Source organism: Ursus maritimus, unplaced genomic scaffold (assembly GCF_017311325.1).
Source record: "Ursus maritimus isolate PB19 unplaced genomic scaffold, ASM1731132v1 scaffold_9, whole genome shotgun sequence".
Classification (NCBI taxonomy): Eukaryota; Metazoa; Chordata; class Mammalia; order Carnivora; family Ursidae; genus Ursus; species Ursus maritimus.
Window position 1 is genome coordinate 918,060 of NW_024427107.1, and position 17,657 is coordinate 935,716.

At 38.3% G+C, this 17,657-nt stretch overlaps 1 protein-coding gene across 1 annotated transcript in view; it reads right to left on the reverse strand.

The window, feature by feature from the left end:
* PRKDC (protein kinase, DNA-activated, catalytic subunit) overlaps window positions 1–17,657 on the reverse strand; it is a 227,419-nt gene that overhangs the window by 14,627 nt on the left and 195,135 nt on the right. Inside the window, exons 70-77 of the mRNA XM_008706669.2 lie at window positions 15,022–15,196; window positions 13,426–13,616; window positions 12,433–12,613; window positions 11,490–11,650; window positions 7,930–8,141; window positions 6,231–6,318; window positions 5,998–6,141; window positions 970–1,174 (exon numbers count right to left, since the gene is read on the reverse strand). Coding sequence (XP_008704891.1) covers window positions 970–1,174; window positions 5,998–6,141; window positions 6,231–6,318; window positions 7,930–8,141; window positions 11,490–11,650; window positions 12,433–12,613; window positions 13,426–13,616; window positions 15,022–15,196 — 1,357 coding nt within the window. The remainder of the gene's footprint in view (window positions 1–969; window positions 1,175–5,997; window positions 6,142–6,230; window positions 6,319–7,929; window positions 8,142–11,489; window positions 11,651–12,432; window positions 12,614–13,425; window positions 13,617–15,021; window positions 15,197–17,657) is intronic.

Sequence of the window (17,657 nt, forward strand, 5' to 3'; positions counted from 1 at the left end):
ATGTTAGGGGGTGGGGTGGGGGGAGGGGCAGAGACAGAATCTCAAGCAGAATCCCCACTAAGTGTGGCACCTGATGCTGGCTCGATTTCATAACCTTGAGATCATGACCTGAGCCGAAAGCAAGAGTTGGATGCTTAACCAACTAAGCCACCCAAGCACTCCCCAAAATTTGAGTTTTTTTAAATAATGCTATTATTTCTGAATTTGACTAATGGAAGTTAGCTTCCTATTCTAATAGAGTAGACAAATTCCAAACAGGAAAAATAATGCATTAAGCTAGAACCTCTTTATTTCAAGGAGAATCAAGCTACATATGAGGCTTACATTTTCAGCTTTTCTTCATGAAATGCAGAGCTGTTATTAATAACAGTCTCAATTTTTTTTATATCTACTAGATGAGAATATGAATAACCTATATAATAAAACATTTCTTTGGCAAATTCCAGGGTGAAGAACATGGAATGTATAAAGACTGTCTTTGAAAAATCATGCTGTGTTCACATCAGACCAGCTTGCCGTGTGTCTCTGTCTTCAATGTCACAATTCTCTGTCCTGAACATAAGTCATTTATCATTGTCTTGTCATTTTAAATGGGACCAACATGCACATCCAAGGAAGTGACTTGCATGTATACCTGTATTACATTTCTGAAGAAAAGTTATTTAGGAGCAAGCATGGGTATGTTCAGAGGAAATTACCAGTTACATTATCAAATGGAAGTCTGAATACTTGTATAATCGGGAAAATAAGAGAACTATAATCTAATTAGACATTTAGTTCCGTGTACTAATTCATAGTAATAATAGATTCACCTAATGACAAAAAGGTGTGCTGAAATTTTAAATTCTTTAAAAAAAAAAAAGGTAACTGTTAAGAACCCAAAATTCCTATTTTTAGAAATCAAGAGTCCTTGATACACATCACTATTCTCCTTAAAGTCCAGTTTTGTCACCCCAAGGGTAGACTCACCAGGAATCTCTAGCTCATTTCTCAAAAATTCTACTTTGAAGTCACTCATCCAGGGTGAGCATTCTTTCAGATTCCCAGGTGGCTTTGAGTCTCTGCACATTTTATAAAATAGTGAGTCACTAATGTCTGTGAAGTCGTGGAGTCTCATTCCAGGTAGCTTAGCACCTCCTTTCCCAAAGTGTTTATCAAATTCTTTTCCAAAAGCCTGAAATTAATAATAATTTACATTAAATATTAATGTTTAGTTTGAAATTTGGGAAAGGTTCTAGATTTATACTTTTCCTTTCCTTGAAAGTTTTAATACTCTAAACACATGAAGCCTGACCTTTCTTTTTTGGGCTCCTCTGAAAAGACAGAAAGGATACAGTTAGTAACGACTTACAATCATAAATTCTAATCACAAGTTCTAATAAGAGCTTAAAAATCTTTTAACCTCTGTGTGTCCATTGTCTAGTTACTGACCTACATCATTATGACAGCAGGAGTAACTAGGAACAAGGTATTAAATAAAGGGAGTAATTCAATAAAAATGAAAAGCCTGTGATTCTTCATCAGAGCTAAAGAGCAAAATATAAAAATAGACCTTAATAAAGGTCTTTCAAGCCATTATTTTGGATCATAAGCCAGTATAAACATTATTTAGGTAATTTATATTTCTCTTATTATTTTTTAATTTAAGTTTTGGTTAGTAAACATACAGTGCAATATTAGTTTCAGGAGTAGAATTCAGTGATTCCTCACATACCTACAACATCCAGTGCTCATCACAAGTGCTCTCATTAAGACCCATCACCCATCTAGCCCATCTCCCACCCACCACCCTCCATCAACCCTCAGTCTGTTCTCTATCTTTAAGAGTCTCTTACGGCTTCTCTCTCTCCTTTTTTCTTTTCTCCCTTCCCCTATGTTCAGCTGTTTTCTTTCTTAAATTCCATATGAGTAAGATCAAGTGATATTTGTCTTTCTCCAACTACCTTATTTCACTTAGCATAATACACTCTAGCTCCATCCATGTCACTGAAAATGGCAAGATTTCATTTTCTGATGGCTGAGTAGTATTCCATTGTATATACACACCATTATCTTCTTTATTCATTCATCAGTCGATGGACATTTGGGCTCTCTCCACAGTTTGGCTATTGTTGATAATGCTGCTATAAACATTGGGGTGCATGTACCCCTTCAAATCTGTATTTTTACTATTTGTATTTCTAAAAGCAATTGTTAGGAGTCCAAACATAACAAATATTTGTATTAGTCTCTACTCAAATATTTACTTAAATTATAATCCTGATATCAAAATAAAAAAACCCAAAAAACAAAACTTAAGAGAATCATTAATAGTGACTTAATGATAGTCATCAAGATTTACCCAATTATCTTTAATTTAAAAAAAATTTTTTTTACCAAATTTAAAACTCACCCCAAAACATAAATCTGGTATAAATGAAATGTATGTCCTCTTTTAATATAATCCATTACAGGAAAATTGACATATATAAAACAAATTATTCTTTAATCTATAAATGGGCTGAAAGTACAGAAACAATCTCCAGTTCTTAAAATATGTGAAAAGACCAACAACTTATGTGAATAGCATAATGCCCTCTGAAATGAAATCTGAGGCAATTCTGTTTTGGTAGATTATTATTTTAATTAAATAATTAATGCAAATTATGTATTGATTTGGTATGAAGCAGAAAGTTCTAGATTTATTTTCCAAGGTACTAGAATTAACCTCAAAACAAGTATCATGCCTGGTAGGAATGATGGGGGTAATGTTTCTGCCACTATGATACCCTTCCTTAGTTAGAGTTGGATGCAGCTGTGGTCAGCAGCAACTGGGAAGAACAGTGGTCTACCCTAACAGATTTCCAGGGTAGAGCCTTATGGTACCCAGCATGCAGGGAAAAGAAGTGGTCATGAATTCAAAGGAATGACTCGCAGTTTTCACCAGGGACTGCACAGTAATATTCTACATGAACTGATGAACAGGGCCACTGGATGTTTTCACAGTGGTTGAGGAAAGAGACAGATAGCAAACTAGGATGAAATACCCTGCCCTCTGTCTGGGGCAGGGGTCAGAGCATCCTGAGAGCAGGGTAGATGGGGGAAGGCTGCAGAAGAACCGTATTGCTGAAATGAAGCTTTCTCACAGGTGATGGACTTGTTCCACTCTGCTAGGGGACTTGTTGCCAGTTGCCATTCTGCCATTCTCTCCATTTGATACAGGGTAAGTCTCCTGTTTTTCAGATCTAGCTTCTTTCTTAGAACAAGGTATGGCAAACTACAGCCTGCAAGTCAAAAGCCCACTGCCTGTTTTTATAAATAAAATTTTATTGGAATCCTGCCGACCATGCCTATTCATTTACATACTATCTGGGGCTGTTTTCGCACTAGGATGACAAATTTGAGTACTTGTAACATGAGACTGGTATGGCCCGAAAACCGAAAATCTGGACCTTTACAGAAAACACATGTAGACTACTGGTTTAAGAAAAAACAAACACAAATACTTTTCCAAATCTAGTGTTCTACAATATTATAAGTTTTATTAATGCTAGTACATTGATTTTAAGTATATTTACAGTATGTATATTTCCTGTTCTGAGGCTCTTATAAATTCAACACTGTGAGACAGATTTGATATGATGTAGAGCCTAATATTATGTCATAACATTAAGTACAGAGAGTTATGGTTTTATCTTCACTTTTAGGACATATCAGTGGTCACATTTAGGCAACAGATAGTCCTGTATGTTCCCACATTCATACCATTAACTAAAATTATCCTAAGTAGGAATGTACCTAAAGTACACACCAAAATCTATCTCTACTTATCAAAACTATACCAATTATTCGTCTAATTCAAGATGCCAGTTTCATGTCAGGCAGCATTCTAGGAGGTGAAGAGAAAAGATGAACAAGACAAAATCCCTGTCCACAAGTCTAATTAATTCAGGAGGCATAAATTAAAGAAAGAGTTAAAGAGAAATATAGTTTTCCACTCCTGAGGATCCCCCCAGAAGAACCTATACACATATATATGCAATGGCAGCGTTCATAACAGCTAAGACATGGAAACACTCCAAATGTCCACCCACTAACAAAAGGATAAACAATGTGGCATGTCCTTACAGTGGAATAATATACAGCGATAAAAAGGAATGAAGCACTGATACATGCTGCAGCATGGATGAACTCTGAAAACATCATGCTGGGTAAAAGAAGCCAGTCACATACTGTAAGATTCCACTTATATAGACTGTCCAGAAGAGGCAAATCTACAGAAACAGAAAGTACTTTAGTGCTTGCCTGGGGTGACAGGAGGGGGGGATTAGGAGTAACTGCTAACAGGTATGGGCTTTTAGGGGCGATAAAAATGTTCAAGGGGCATCTGGGTGGCTCAGTTGGTTAAGCAGCTGACTTCAGCTCAGGTCATGATCTCAGGGTTCCTGGGATCGAGCCCCACATTAGGCTCCCTGCCCAACAGGGAGCCTGCTTCTCCCTCTTCCTCTGCCTTCACCCCTCCCTGCCCTGCTCATGCTTGCTCTCACTCTTGCTCTCTTTCTCTCAAATAAATAAATAAAATCTTTAAAAAGGGGCACCTGGGTGGCTCAGTTGGTTAAGCATCTGCCTTTGGCTCAGGTCGTGATCCTGGGATCCTGGGATCCCTGCTCACTGGGGAGCCTGCGTCCCTTCTGCCCACCCCACCCCCACCGCTTGTGCTCGCTCGCTCTCTCAAATAAATAAAATCTTTAAAAAAATCTTTAAAAAAAAAGAAAATGTTCTAATACTGATGTATAATATACAACTCTGTAAATATAAAAGCTAATATAATAAAAACTATAGCACTGTACACTCTAAATAGATGGATTATAGGGTATGTGAATTGTATCTTAATAAAGCAGTTATTTAAAAAAAACAGATGAGACAAAGATCCTCCTTTGTACTAGAGACTGTGAAACTTGAGAACTCTGGCAATATGAGTACAAGGACTTCTCCTTATGCTCTTATATTTCTTGAAGTTTATTAAACAAAGGTAATTTGACAAAAATTAGAACAAAAATCGGTGTGATTAATGCTAACAGAGGTGTACATAAGGTGTGCTACACAACAGAGAAGGAGTACCTAATTCTTGTTGAGGAAGGAGGTTCAGGGAAGGCTCTACAGGAGAAATGATGCATAAACCAAGTCCCTAAGGGTGAGTTCTCCAGATGGACGGAGAGAAAGTAAACTCATTTAAAGGGAGCAACAAGCACAAGCCATGGTGCTATGAAATCTGCACATTTCAAGGTTCATTTTGGTCTCCACTGGCTCCAAGCTGCTTTCCTGATTCTCTCCAAACTAAGAAGCGTTCTCTTCCTTTCAACTCTAGGACAACTTTAGAAACAGATTTCACGTATCATATTTGTTCTCAAGTCACAATTCTTTATATACTGTATTTGTCAGATAATCCCTTTGAATTCAGGAGCTGGGTCTGTCTTCTCTTTGTATGTCCTGTAGCATCCAGGAGTATGCCTTGGACAGAGGGAAGGGCTCAAAATGGTCAACAACTTGTACACAATACAAATATTTTCTTGATCCAACATTCAAATCATTATGAAAATTAAAAATATTTAACTCCACCATTAAGGAGGGCACTTGTGATGAGCACTGGGTACTGTATGTAAGGATGAACCACTGAATTCTACCCCAGAAACCAATATTGCACTATATGTTAACTAATAAAATTTAAATTTAAAAAAATTAACAAATATATTAAACTACATATAACCTTCAAATCTAAAAATCTGAGCATGAAGAGCAGAATGCAATAAAAACCCCATGGTTTTATCTATTGCCCCACCTGCCACTATCTGACCTGAATATGTGCATGACTATCTCACAGAAAGCATTAGGTCTGAAGAAAAGTTTACAAATTTAACAGACATTTTAAAACCAGGATTATTAACAAACCAGCAAATATAAATACTGATCTTCACAATGATTACACTATTATAAAAACAGGCTGCCACCTATCCATACCTGAATAAACCTCCTTCTGAAAGCCCCAAGGCCTGGAGCCCTTGGGTCTCCCAAGGCTGCATACATTCTTTCATACATCTTTTCAATGTTTTTTTTATTAACAGGGGTTTTTGCCAGTTCGACTTTGATTTCATCAGTCCAATCCTGTGCAGAAAAAAAAAAGAAAAACCAAACTGACTGCAAATAGGTTTTATCCAAATCTATGTTTTATGAGCTAGAAGCTATTACATTACCTTAAAGAGCATTTCTGGATTAGAGAGCTGTTCTAGGGCACTAATAAAATCTTGAATCACTCCTCCTTGATCCAACTTAATTTTAATCCTATAAAACAATTACCAAGTTTAGGTAATGAAACATCTTCTAAAGATCAAGGTCCACAGTTTACTTACATGCAATTATTTAAATTCATATATAAAACTATATATTACCAACTAATAGTCTAGGGAAGGAGCAATTTTAAAATTCTGTCCAATATGAGATGAAGTACAAAGTATGTATTCTATCAAGAGGTGAGCTTCTTAGATAAGGGGAAAGCAAATCTCTTTGCAAATGTTGTTGACATTTTGATGTACACAATTTGATACATACAGTTTCTGAAGTTATATTCTCAACACATTTTCAAACTTTTTTTTTTTTTTAAAGATTTATTTGAGAGACAGAGCGCATGCACGTGTGCATGATGGGAGAGGGGCAGAGGGAGAGAGTGAATCTCCAGCAGAGTCCCCCCTGAGCAAGGAGCCTGACTCTGGGCTCATGATCCCATGACCCTGAGATCATGACCTGAGCTGAAACCAAAAGTTGGATGCTCAACTGACTGAGCCGCCCAGACACCCTCTGTTTTGTTTTTAAAAAAATTAATCATGTTGCGGTTGACTGTGTTGAGAGACCTGGGGGTGGGCAGTGCATCATGAGTGGCAGATGGGATTTGTGCAGCCAACCCATCCACAAACCATGACAAAAGTGGTGTCTTACTTGTCTTCCCAGAAACTAACACTCTAATAACACAAATGAGCTCATGACAAAAAAAGCTCTTAACAGAGAATGCCTAAAATACAATGTATTTACCAAGTATTCTTGCAAAACTAATACATCATTGCTAGTTATGTCAACAGTCTCCACTTACAAATCAAATGGAAAAATGAAAAGGATGGCACTTCAGGAAGCCTACTGAATCCTTATTAAGAGGGGCTTCCCAGATATTTTGAATTAAAGAACAATTTCAGGAACTGATTTCAAAAAGCATCTCATCTAATCTGCCTCAAACAACAGATTACTGTCAACTGTTACTATTACAAGGACAGAATGTTTCATGAATAACATTCTAAGATGAAATGTATTTTAAAAAAGGAAAGAAATTCAGGGGCACATGGTTGCCTCAGTCAGTAGAGCACACAACTCTTGATCTCTGGGCTGTAAGTTGGAGCCCCACGTTGGGTGTAGAGTTTACTTAAAAAAAAAAAAAAAAAAGTAGGCCACCTGGGTGGATCAGTGGGTTAAGCATCTACCTTCAGCTCAGGTCATGATCCCCGAGTCCCAGGATTAAGTCCTGCAGTCTACTTCTCCCTCTGACCCCCCTCCCCCGGTCGTGCTTTCTCTCTCTCTCTCTCTCTCTCTCTCAAATAAATGAATAAAATCTTAAAAAAAAAAAAAAAGGGAAGAAATTCTGTGACAAATAACATACCTGGGGTAGATACATTCAACAAACAGATGTCTAAGATATTCTATTTTTTAATGATGGCTCTAATCAATTTGAAAACAAACACAAGCTTCCATGTGGTTTTTTTTTTTTTTTTTTTCTTTTTTAAGTAAGCTCTACACCCAACATGGGGCTTGACCTCAGGACCCCAAGACCAGGAGTCATATACTCCACTGACTGAGCCCCCATGTGTTTGCTTTTACCATATTATAACCTACAGTGTTTGATCAACCCACCTTGCCACAAACTCCTTATTCTTATGACCAGTTGAAGTATCTTTGAAGGAATAGCTTTCACTACTTATTATAAATGGGTAGACAATTGCCTGTGGATAGTTATTAGCAATCTCTTCCACAGTGTGTTGGACAGCAACAGCTTCCTCTTTGTCCAGTAAGGCCAACATATGGCTGATCCAGCCAATGAACTGCCAGCAAGGAATAGAAGAAATCTAAAACACAGAGAGCTGTAACTTAATAATGAATAAAACCTTCAACACTGTTTTATTATAAAAGTATTGTGTCCAATATAAAATATATCTATAATCAGAAGCATAAAAACAGACAAAAGTCTAAAACACAATGTCTTCTCTCCCTCAGCCCTCTTAGTTCTTATTCCACTGAAGCACCATTCCATTCTTTTAGATGTTTTGTATATATGTACACAAATATCTGTTCTTTACAAGAATGGAATTAGACTAGATATACTGTTGCCGGTTTTTCTTAGGCAAATAGATAGATTTACCCCATTCTTTTTAACAGCTGCAGAGTATTCCATTTTATTTAATTATTGCTGTATAATGAATTTTTAGGTTATTTTCCAAGTTTTGCTATTACAGATAATGCTACAATGGACATCTCTACATGTTTATCTCTTTGTACTTGTGCTATGTGTGCCCATAGGATAAATTTCTAGAAGCAAAATTACTGTGTGAACATAACAATTGTAAAAAAATTGATAGATTTCCCTCCAAAAAGATTTTTCAAATTTTCATTTTTAAAAGCATAATGGAAACTCATATAACTCAACACCAAAAAAACAATCTGATTAAAAACAGGCAGAAGACCTGAGTAAACAGTTTTCCAAAGAAGACATACAGAAGGCCAACAGACACATGAAAAGATGCTCAACATCACTCATCATCAGGAAAATGCAAATCAAAACCACAATGAAATATCACCTCACACCTGTCAGAATAGCTAGTATCAAAAAACAAGAAACAACAAGTCTTGGTGAGGATGTAAAGAAAAGGGAACCCTTGTGTACTGTTGGTGGGAATGTAAATTGGTGCAGCCACTGTGGAAAATAGTATGGAGATTCCTCAAAAACTTAAAAATAGAATACCATACAATCTAGTAATTCTACTTCTAGGATTTCACTCAAAGAAAACAAAAACACTAATTCAAAAAGATACCTGCACCCCTATGTTTATTTCAGCATTATTTACAATAGCTAAGATATAAAAGCAACCCAAGTGTCCATCGATAGATGAATGGATGATGAAGATGTGGTCTATGTAAGAATGAAATCTTGCCATGTGTGACTACATGGATGGACCTAACAGGTATTATGCTAAGTGAAATAAGTCAAACAAAGAAAGACAAATATTATATGATTTTACTTAATATGTGGAATCTAAAACACAACGAACAAACAAAAAACAGAAACAGACTCATAAATACAGAGAACAAACTAGTCGTTGCCAGAGGGGAGGGATGTGGCAGGATGAGCAAAATAGCGGATGGGGATTAAGAAGTACAAACCTCCAGTTATAAAATAAGTAAGTCATGGGGATGTAAAGTACAGCACAGGGAATACGGTCAACAATACTGTAATAACACCGTATGATGACAGATGGTAACTACACTTGTTGTGATGAGCCCTGAGTAACGCACAGAATTGTTGAATCATTATACTGTGTGCCTGAAACTTATGATATTGTTATGTCAACTATATATTCAGTTTAAAAAAGTGTATTCAGTTGACTGCTTTACAAAATCCAACACAGGAGACAGTTTTTTTTTTTAACTTATTGTCAATCTGAGAGGTGAAAAAGATCTAATTTTAATTTTCATGTTTCTTTATTAGCGAGGGTAAATGGTCGATCTTTATTCTCCCAACATATTAAATCATGCATGCATTTCCTCTGGCCATTTTCTACTGGTCTATTTTTTTGGGAGGGAGATATCAGCTCTTTGTCTCTACTATGTGTTGCAAATATTTTTCTGGCAGTTTTTTTTTTTTTAATTATCTATACATTTTTGTGTTTTGTTTTTTCCCCTGCAGGAAAGTGTTGATTCTTTTCCTTTATAGCTTCTGGATTTTGTCTTTTTATTCCAAGGCCATTTTAAAAATTTGCTCGTGTATCTTTTTTTTCCTCTAATGCTTTTTTTTTTTTTTTAAAGATTTTATTTATTTATTTTGACAGAGAGAGACAGCCAGCGAGAGAGGGAACACAAGCAGGGGGAGTGGGAGAGGAAGAAGCAGGCTCCCAGCGGAGGAGCCTGATGTGGGACTCGATCCTGGAACGCCAGGATCACGCCCTGAGCCGAAGGCAGCCGTCTAACGACTGTGCTACCCAGGCGCCCCTCCTCTAATGCTTTTTAATGTGTTAATTTTAAGATAAAATCCGACGCACTTGGAATGTTGGTATAAGGAGTGAACATGGCAAGCTTCCTACCTTCATCTATTAAATGAGGAAAGAGCAAAGAATGTGGGGATAAAAGGCATCAGTCCACATAGCTCACAAGGAGTGCTCAGTAGAGGTTAGTTCCCCATTTCAAGTGACTCCCTGGTGCCATAACAACATTGACTGAACATTCCATTTATTTCCTCACAAATTCAAAATGCTATCTTCATCATATATAAATATTATTTTGGAAAAACTAAAATCATAACTTGTTTAACGATTTCTTCACTAATCTTTAAGGAAAACATAGACACATGTATCTACTACATTTCTGGTTACTTTAATCTCCTTTTTAGGATCTACTGAAAAAATCCCATCCTTCCAAATCCACAAGAGGGTCAGAGTGTGTAGTAAAGCCCTGCCAGGCACTGAGTCTACACAGCTCAGAAAACAGCACTGTTTAAAAATTTACTACGTAAAGCCAACAGAGTACTATGTTACCCTTTTGAACTATTACATTATTGACTCAAAGCCTGGCCCTATTTTGCAATTAAACATCTATAAAAATCATGAAGGAGTCTTTCAGATGGCTCAAATGACAGAAAGACAGTATGGCTGATGCAGCCCTGTCGGGAGAGGCCTGCATGGGACACACAAGTGGTGAGCAGAACACTGTGGGGGAGTGCCCGCACACCCTAGCTGCTCACTGCATGCTTGGAGACCTTGGGGATCCTCATGAACGTGGTGCTGCCAGCAGGCACTATAGTCACCGGGGATGGGATGCCAGCTGAAATGTACTCGCTCTCCCTGAGATAAATAATAAAACTGGGCATAAGGCACCAACAGATGTTCCAGACTACAGCTTAGTCATTCTGGGCAGCAAACTGTGCTACGGAAAATTCCCGCCTCTGTCCCAAACATACCTCCTCCACTTCCCGAGGTCCTTGTTCAGACACAGTGTTCTTATCAACACCCACAGAGGAAAATGGGTAAACGTGAACATGTTTTTATACAACTTTAAATTATATATGTTCTTGAAATATAGTAAAATGCAATGTTGGTTGGGAAAACCTGTGGCGTACGCATTGCACATACTAACATGTTTAGATATAAACAGATGCATGTCTTTAAGTTCTATAAATTTCTCTTCATTACAATATAGACACTAACCTCTTTTGTCATTAGGCTTAGGGTCTCCTCTGGATATAGCTCTATAATCTGCAGTAGTCTGGGAAACTTCAGCCTAGCTTCACTGGAATGCAATTTTAAAGCTTTCAACATTTTGTCCACCACGAGGGCCGGGTATGTCTGCACTTCTATAGACTCAGTAACTACCAAGGACAGGAGAGAAGAAAATAACGGTCAGTGTATCCACTTATACATAAACTATAAATTTAACAAACAACTACATTTCTCCTTTAGGGCTTTTATTATGTAATATGTCACTTTTCTCTTTTTAACAAGTACTTTAGATCAATAAACACCAGGTGCAGTTTTGGGCCGTATGTAAAAGCTTCCATCTTGAAGCTGAACTCTTTATTGGATCATGCATTCTGCATGCAGCACGGTTTTCTTCCTGGGCTGGGTGGGAACACAGAGCAGCTGCTGGTTACTGAATTTATTTCAGGACCAAGAGGCAGGCCACATAGCCAATATTACCAAAGCTCCAAGTAAAATGTAGAAACTACAAGCAAATGGAAGGACATAAGATAGTTTGAGTCTGTTTATATGCAGGTCGTGTTGCTTGAAAATGTCATTGCCTCTTAAAAAGACAAGACTTTTCTCAGAATAACTGTCATTTAAAAAACAAACAAGCAGAGGCCCCTGAGTGGTTCAGTCAGATGAGTTGATCTTGGCTCAGGTCATGATCTCAGGGTCGTGGGACTGGCCCGACCTCAGCTCGCCGTCTGCTTGAGATTCCCTCTCTCCCTCTCCTTCTGCCCCTCCACCCACTCATGTGCACTCTTGTTCTCTCTCTCTCTCAAATAGTCTTTAAACAAACAAATAAATAAATAAAAACAAGCAAACAGGACACCTAAAGTATCTACAGAAGTCTTAAGACTTTGGCTAAAACAATGTCACAAACTAAATGGTTTTTCCTTTTGTAATTCACCTGAGGCACTCTCCTCTTCCTGCCGGAGCTGCTGGTCACAGAAATCCACCAGTGTCATGTAAGCACCTGTCAGGCTGGCTATAGGACCCGAGCCCCCGAGGGAAGGCTGGGCCTCCTCCTCAGCTGTCCGCACGGCCTCAGAAAGGTGATGGAATGCTCTCTGGTACAGACCTGCGATCACCTAGAATTCACAGAGGTCTGTCGTGAACCTGGGAGTGCAGCTTAAATTTTCTGGAAGAACTCTACTTTCTACTTGTGATGATACAGAAAGAATACTGTGATTTGTGCGCCATGAGATAACACAGAAAGCTGGTTAAATGGAAAAGGGAGTCTGTCTGCCCTGATTGTGAAACAGTGAGCAATTCCAGTATGATCCTCAGTATTTTTAAAACCCAAACAGTCCACTAGTCATGCAGAGCTGGCACCAAAAAGCAACGGGGGGTCATGCAGCCTTTCAGGAACTGAAGAAGAGAAGGAAGTTGGCGCTTTAGCCTCGCCGCCCTGCACAGGTGTTGTAGTTAACATCGAGGAGGAAGAAGGCAAGGCCAGCAACTAAAGTGAGGTGGCACGGAGAGATGAGGAGAGGCTGCTAACTATGGAAAATACAAAATCATCTGAGAAAAGCTAGGCAAAGCAGACACTACATAAAAAAGTGGAAAAGGCTGGTTTGCTCCACAAGCTAATGGGATGTCTGAATGGCGACTGGTGGTAAAATCCATTAAAAAAAATTCTTGGAAGAACTGTCCACATCAATCCAACACAAATTTCTCACTTCTAATACTAAAATAATCTGTATCATTCAAATAAACAGGAAACACATGGAATATGTCAGTTTTCCACATAAGAAACTTGGCTGTGCATAACTGTCAAATACATTTTTAAAACACAAAGCAATCATCATTTCTCATCATTTCTTTCATGTAACCAGAAGGCTACACATTACAGACATACAACACACAAACATAAAAAGTTCACTCTTCCAGTATTCATTACCTTTTCTGGATTCTCTGAACTGGATCCAGAAAGGTCCAAGATTCTTCTAGCCTTGCTTTCCTCAATTTCAGCAAGGCAGGTTGGCTCCCTGCTGAGAGCATTAGCTATAATTCTGTAAGTTGTACCCAAGAGAATATTCTGGTCATGGAAAGCCAGAACATTTTTGCTTAAGTAACTTGATGTGCTCTCACCTGTTGGATTAAAAATGCACACATACACACTCATGATTTTCTCAGAAATAAATGAATATGATAAATTTTAAAAAAGATACTCATAGTGTACAAAAGTTGTTTTCTATTAAGAAATTAAAATAAATCTTGTAAGTATAAGAAACTGGCTTCAGACACTGGTTAGGGAATTTTTTGAACTCAACAGTAATGAAAAATGTTCTTTGTTAACAGTGACTAGCAAAGTCTACAGAGGCTAAGGCAATTAAAACACTGATTAAACTTTTATTCAAGCACCATCATTCTGTCAAAGCACCTAAATCCGTTATAAAGAAAATATCTCTTTTTAATGCATTTGTGCATATACATTAATAACCAGAGTAGATTTTTAAGTTGCTACTGTGATTTATAGCTGATAAAGCAACAGATGCTGCTGCAAGGTCTAGTTCTGTGTCTTACCTAGTGTGGCTCTGGGGAAGGAGCTTACCAGCCCTGGTCAAGCCTGCAGCTTGCAGGGAAGGTCCAAGAAGGGGCACAGAAGAGAAGGGGCTGTCGCCCAGCAAGTCCCATCAACTACTCTGCCCTGCTCATATCCATCCATGAAAATTCTCTGCCAGATTACCCTCAGATACATGTTCAAAATTACTGGCCCTACTATTTCACAAGACAGTTACAAACTACAGCCATACTATGACTACTAAAACTGAAGAATTATTATTAGGAATACTAATGTTATCTTAGTATCAGCCAACTCCTCCCCCTTTCCTCCATTCTCCCCACACAAAAACCCTAAAGATATTTAAGCGATCATAAGGATGATTTTCTGATCCTGATAAATATGGAAGGCCTGCTTCTCTTATTGGCATTTTTACTGAGACTGATACTCTGATATAATTCCCTGTCCTACTGAAGAGTCAAATTTGGGAATATGGTTGTGAGCATGGTCAATAATAGTACTGCTATGTATCCCGTGACATAGGACAGCAAAGCAGGTGGAGTGGATCCAAAACTCCCATAGTGAAATTTTTTTTCTCCCTTCAGTTTTGAAGGCTATGTTACAAAAACAGAAAAGCTGAGGAGGAAAAAGGTGTTTCATGTTCAAATTTTTTAAAGGCAATGCTTGTAAGTAAACAAGGTTTTCAAAATAAACTATTGGACCCATAATTTGAGTAAGTATTAAAGAAAAAAATTTAATTTCAATTTTATTTGATCAATAAAGAAATAAAATCTCCAAGTACCACATTCAATAGCATTATTAGGATCAAAGTACCTTGGCAATATTAGGATACAAAATAATTTAATAAAATTATTACAAGACTTAATTCCCAAATGTCAGATACGCAGCAAAAGAAGAGTTTTGAAAGACACAGAGACATAATATAAAATAGTACTCTTGAACTTATTTATACAGATAAGAATAGTCTAGTACCCAACAGGGAGGCTGTTTTCAGCGCCGTGAGAATCTGCTCAGGGCAGTTCTGGCCCCGGCTCCGGCTGTGGCTGAGCCGGCAGTAGCTCTGCACCCAGTGCACCTGCCAGTCATCTCTGGTCTTTGACTCTCTGTGAAGCTCCTTCAGTAGTTTCATGGCAAGTGAGAAATTATGCTATAGAAGAGAGAAAGTGATATGATAACGCACAGGTGATAACTTAGAAATAAAATTATTTGACAAATTTTTAATTGGCCTTCTTCCCTTTTTGCATGACACAACTCACCTTAGAGCAGCAAGTCCATCTCCTCAGCTTAAATTATGTAGGTATCTTTTTTATTTATCATGGGGATACAATTCACCTTTCAAGTGTACGGTTCTGTCTTTCAGTACATTTACAAAGTTCCACTACTATCTAGTTCCAGAACATTTAATCAACTCAAAAAGAAACACTTTATCTATCAGCATGTGCTTCCCATTCCCTCAAGCCATGAGCAAACCACTGAACTACTTTCTGTCTCTATGGATTTGCCTATTCTGGACGTTACCTATCAATGAAATCAGAAAATGTGGTGATTTTTATCTGTCTTTCACTTAGCATAGTCTTTTCCGGGTTCGCCCAAGTTACAGTGTGTATTCATACTTTATTCCTTCACATGGCTGAATAATATTCTGTCGCATGGACAGAACACATTTTATCCATTCATCTACTGATAGATTTTAGGGTTGTTTCCACCTTTGGGCTATTTTGAATAATACTACTGTAAACATCTGCATACAAATCTGTGTGGACATACACTTTCACTTCTCCTGCACACCTAGGAGTGGAAATGGTGGGTCACATAGTAACTCTATGTTTAACTTTTTGAGGAACCGTAAGACTGTTCTCCACAGCATCTGCACCATTTTACATTCCTATCATCAATGTATGAGGGTTCCAATTTCTCCACATTTTCACCAATACTTGTTATTGTCTCTTTGATTACAGCGGGTGTGAAGTGTATCTTGTGTGGTTTCGATCTGCATTTTCCTAATAACTAATAATGTTGAACATCTTTTCACGTGCTTGTTAACCATCTGTATATCCGCTTTGGAGAAAAGTCTATTTAGAATTCTTTGCCCATTTTTTAAGTTGGATTGTTTGAGTTTTTGTTGTTCAGTTATAAAGAGTTCTTTATGTGTTCTGGATAGTAGACCCTTATCAGATATATGATTTCCCAATATCTTCTCACATTGTATGGATTGTCTCATCACTTTTTTTTGTGTTTGAGGCACAGGAGTTTCTAAATTTTGATATATAATTTATCTATTTTTTATTTGTTTGGTTCTTACGTGGATGCCTTTTAAATCTTCTCTGCCAAATTTCAAAGACATTTTCATCAGACCCATGTTTTGCTCATTACTACCCTTCCAACTACGTAGGCTACAACTGTGAGCCGCCCTCAGCTGCACCTTCTCCATCACTCTTACTATCTCTGGCCTTCTTGCATCACTTCCAGAGCATCTTTCACATTGTTTGCATTCCTACCACCACTTTCGTAGTTTGAAAAGACTTCATATTCTCTGTTTTTTCCCTCAGCAGACAATCTTCCATATAGCTTCCAAATGAGCCAGCATGTCCACAGCAGACTGCAATTCCCAGCTTCAAACTTCCATGATTTTGTTTGAATATATCTTGTATCTAGAACACCTTTTTCTCTTCTCAAAGTGCAAACCCTACTGTTTCCATAAAGTCCCATCCGAATGCCTCCTTCTCCAGCAAGCTTTCCTACCAGGCAGAATCTCTCTTCTTCCCTGGGCTCTCCTAGCATGGTGACCTCTCTTTTCTTCACCCATCTTTTCCTGTTGTTGAATAGAAAAGCAGCTCTTGTTCTCTCTCTAGATAGTGATCACAAGAGTGGGAATAGTAGCTTCCCAACCCTGCCCCTGACATTGCTGGGTGCAGTTTCTTAGCTACACTGAGATCCTCATCATTACTCAGAATTTCCTCACCACCAAATTCCTAACCTCACATCGTACCATTCTGACCACAAACTCACTCTACCCACCAAATTCCTGCTACGTTTGCTTTATAACCTTAAGACCTCTGGTAACTTTACCTGCCTTCTTTCTGCTTCCACTTCCTTCCACATGCAATTAAGCCAGCCAGCTATTCCCACCACTCTCTTTGCAATACTCTCAGATCACCAGCCTTTGTCCCTGTGTTACACCCACCTGGCAAAACCACACTCTTGGGTACATCGAAGTGCATGCCTTTTCCGCTCCTATACTCACAGACTCACTAGAGACAGCACTGGCAGTTCTTCCATGGCTCGCCAGCCCCTCCACCACAGCCCAGAATAACCCACCATTTCCCCACTATTCTCAGATCTCTTCAGCTCAGCCTCTGCAGAGGGCCTCACTGCTGCTTCCCAGAGAGAACAGATGAGTTCTTCCATTTACCTCTGCCTGAATCCTGTCCCCACCAATTCCACAATAAATCCTATTTTACTAGTGATTCCTCCTACCATTGAGCTTTAAACTCCCCCAGTCTCCTCCATCCTAAAAATCCAAACTCCTCCCTGAGCCCACTTGCTCCTCCTCATCATGACTTCCTTAGGAGTAGCCTGTGCTCACTGTCCGCATATCTCTACCCTTA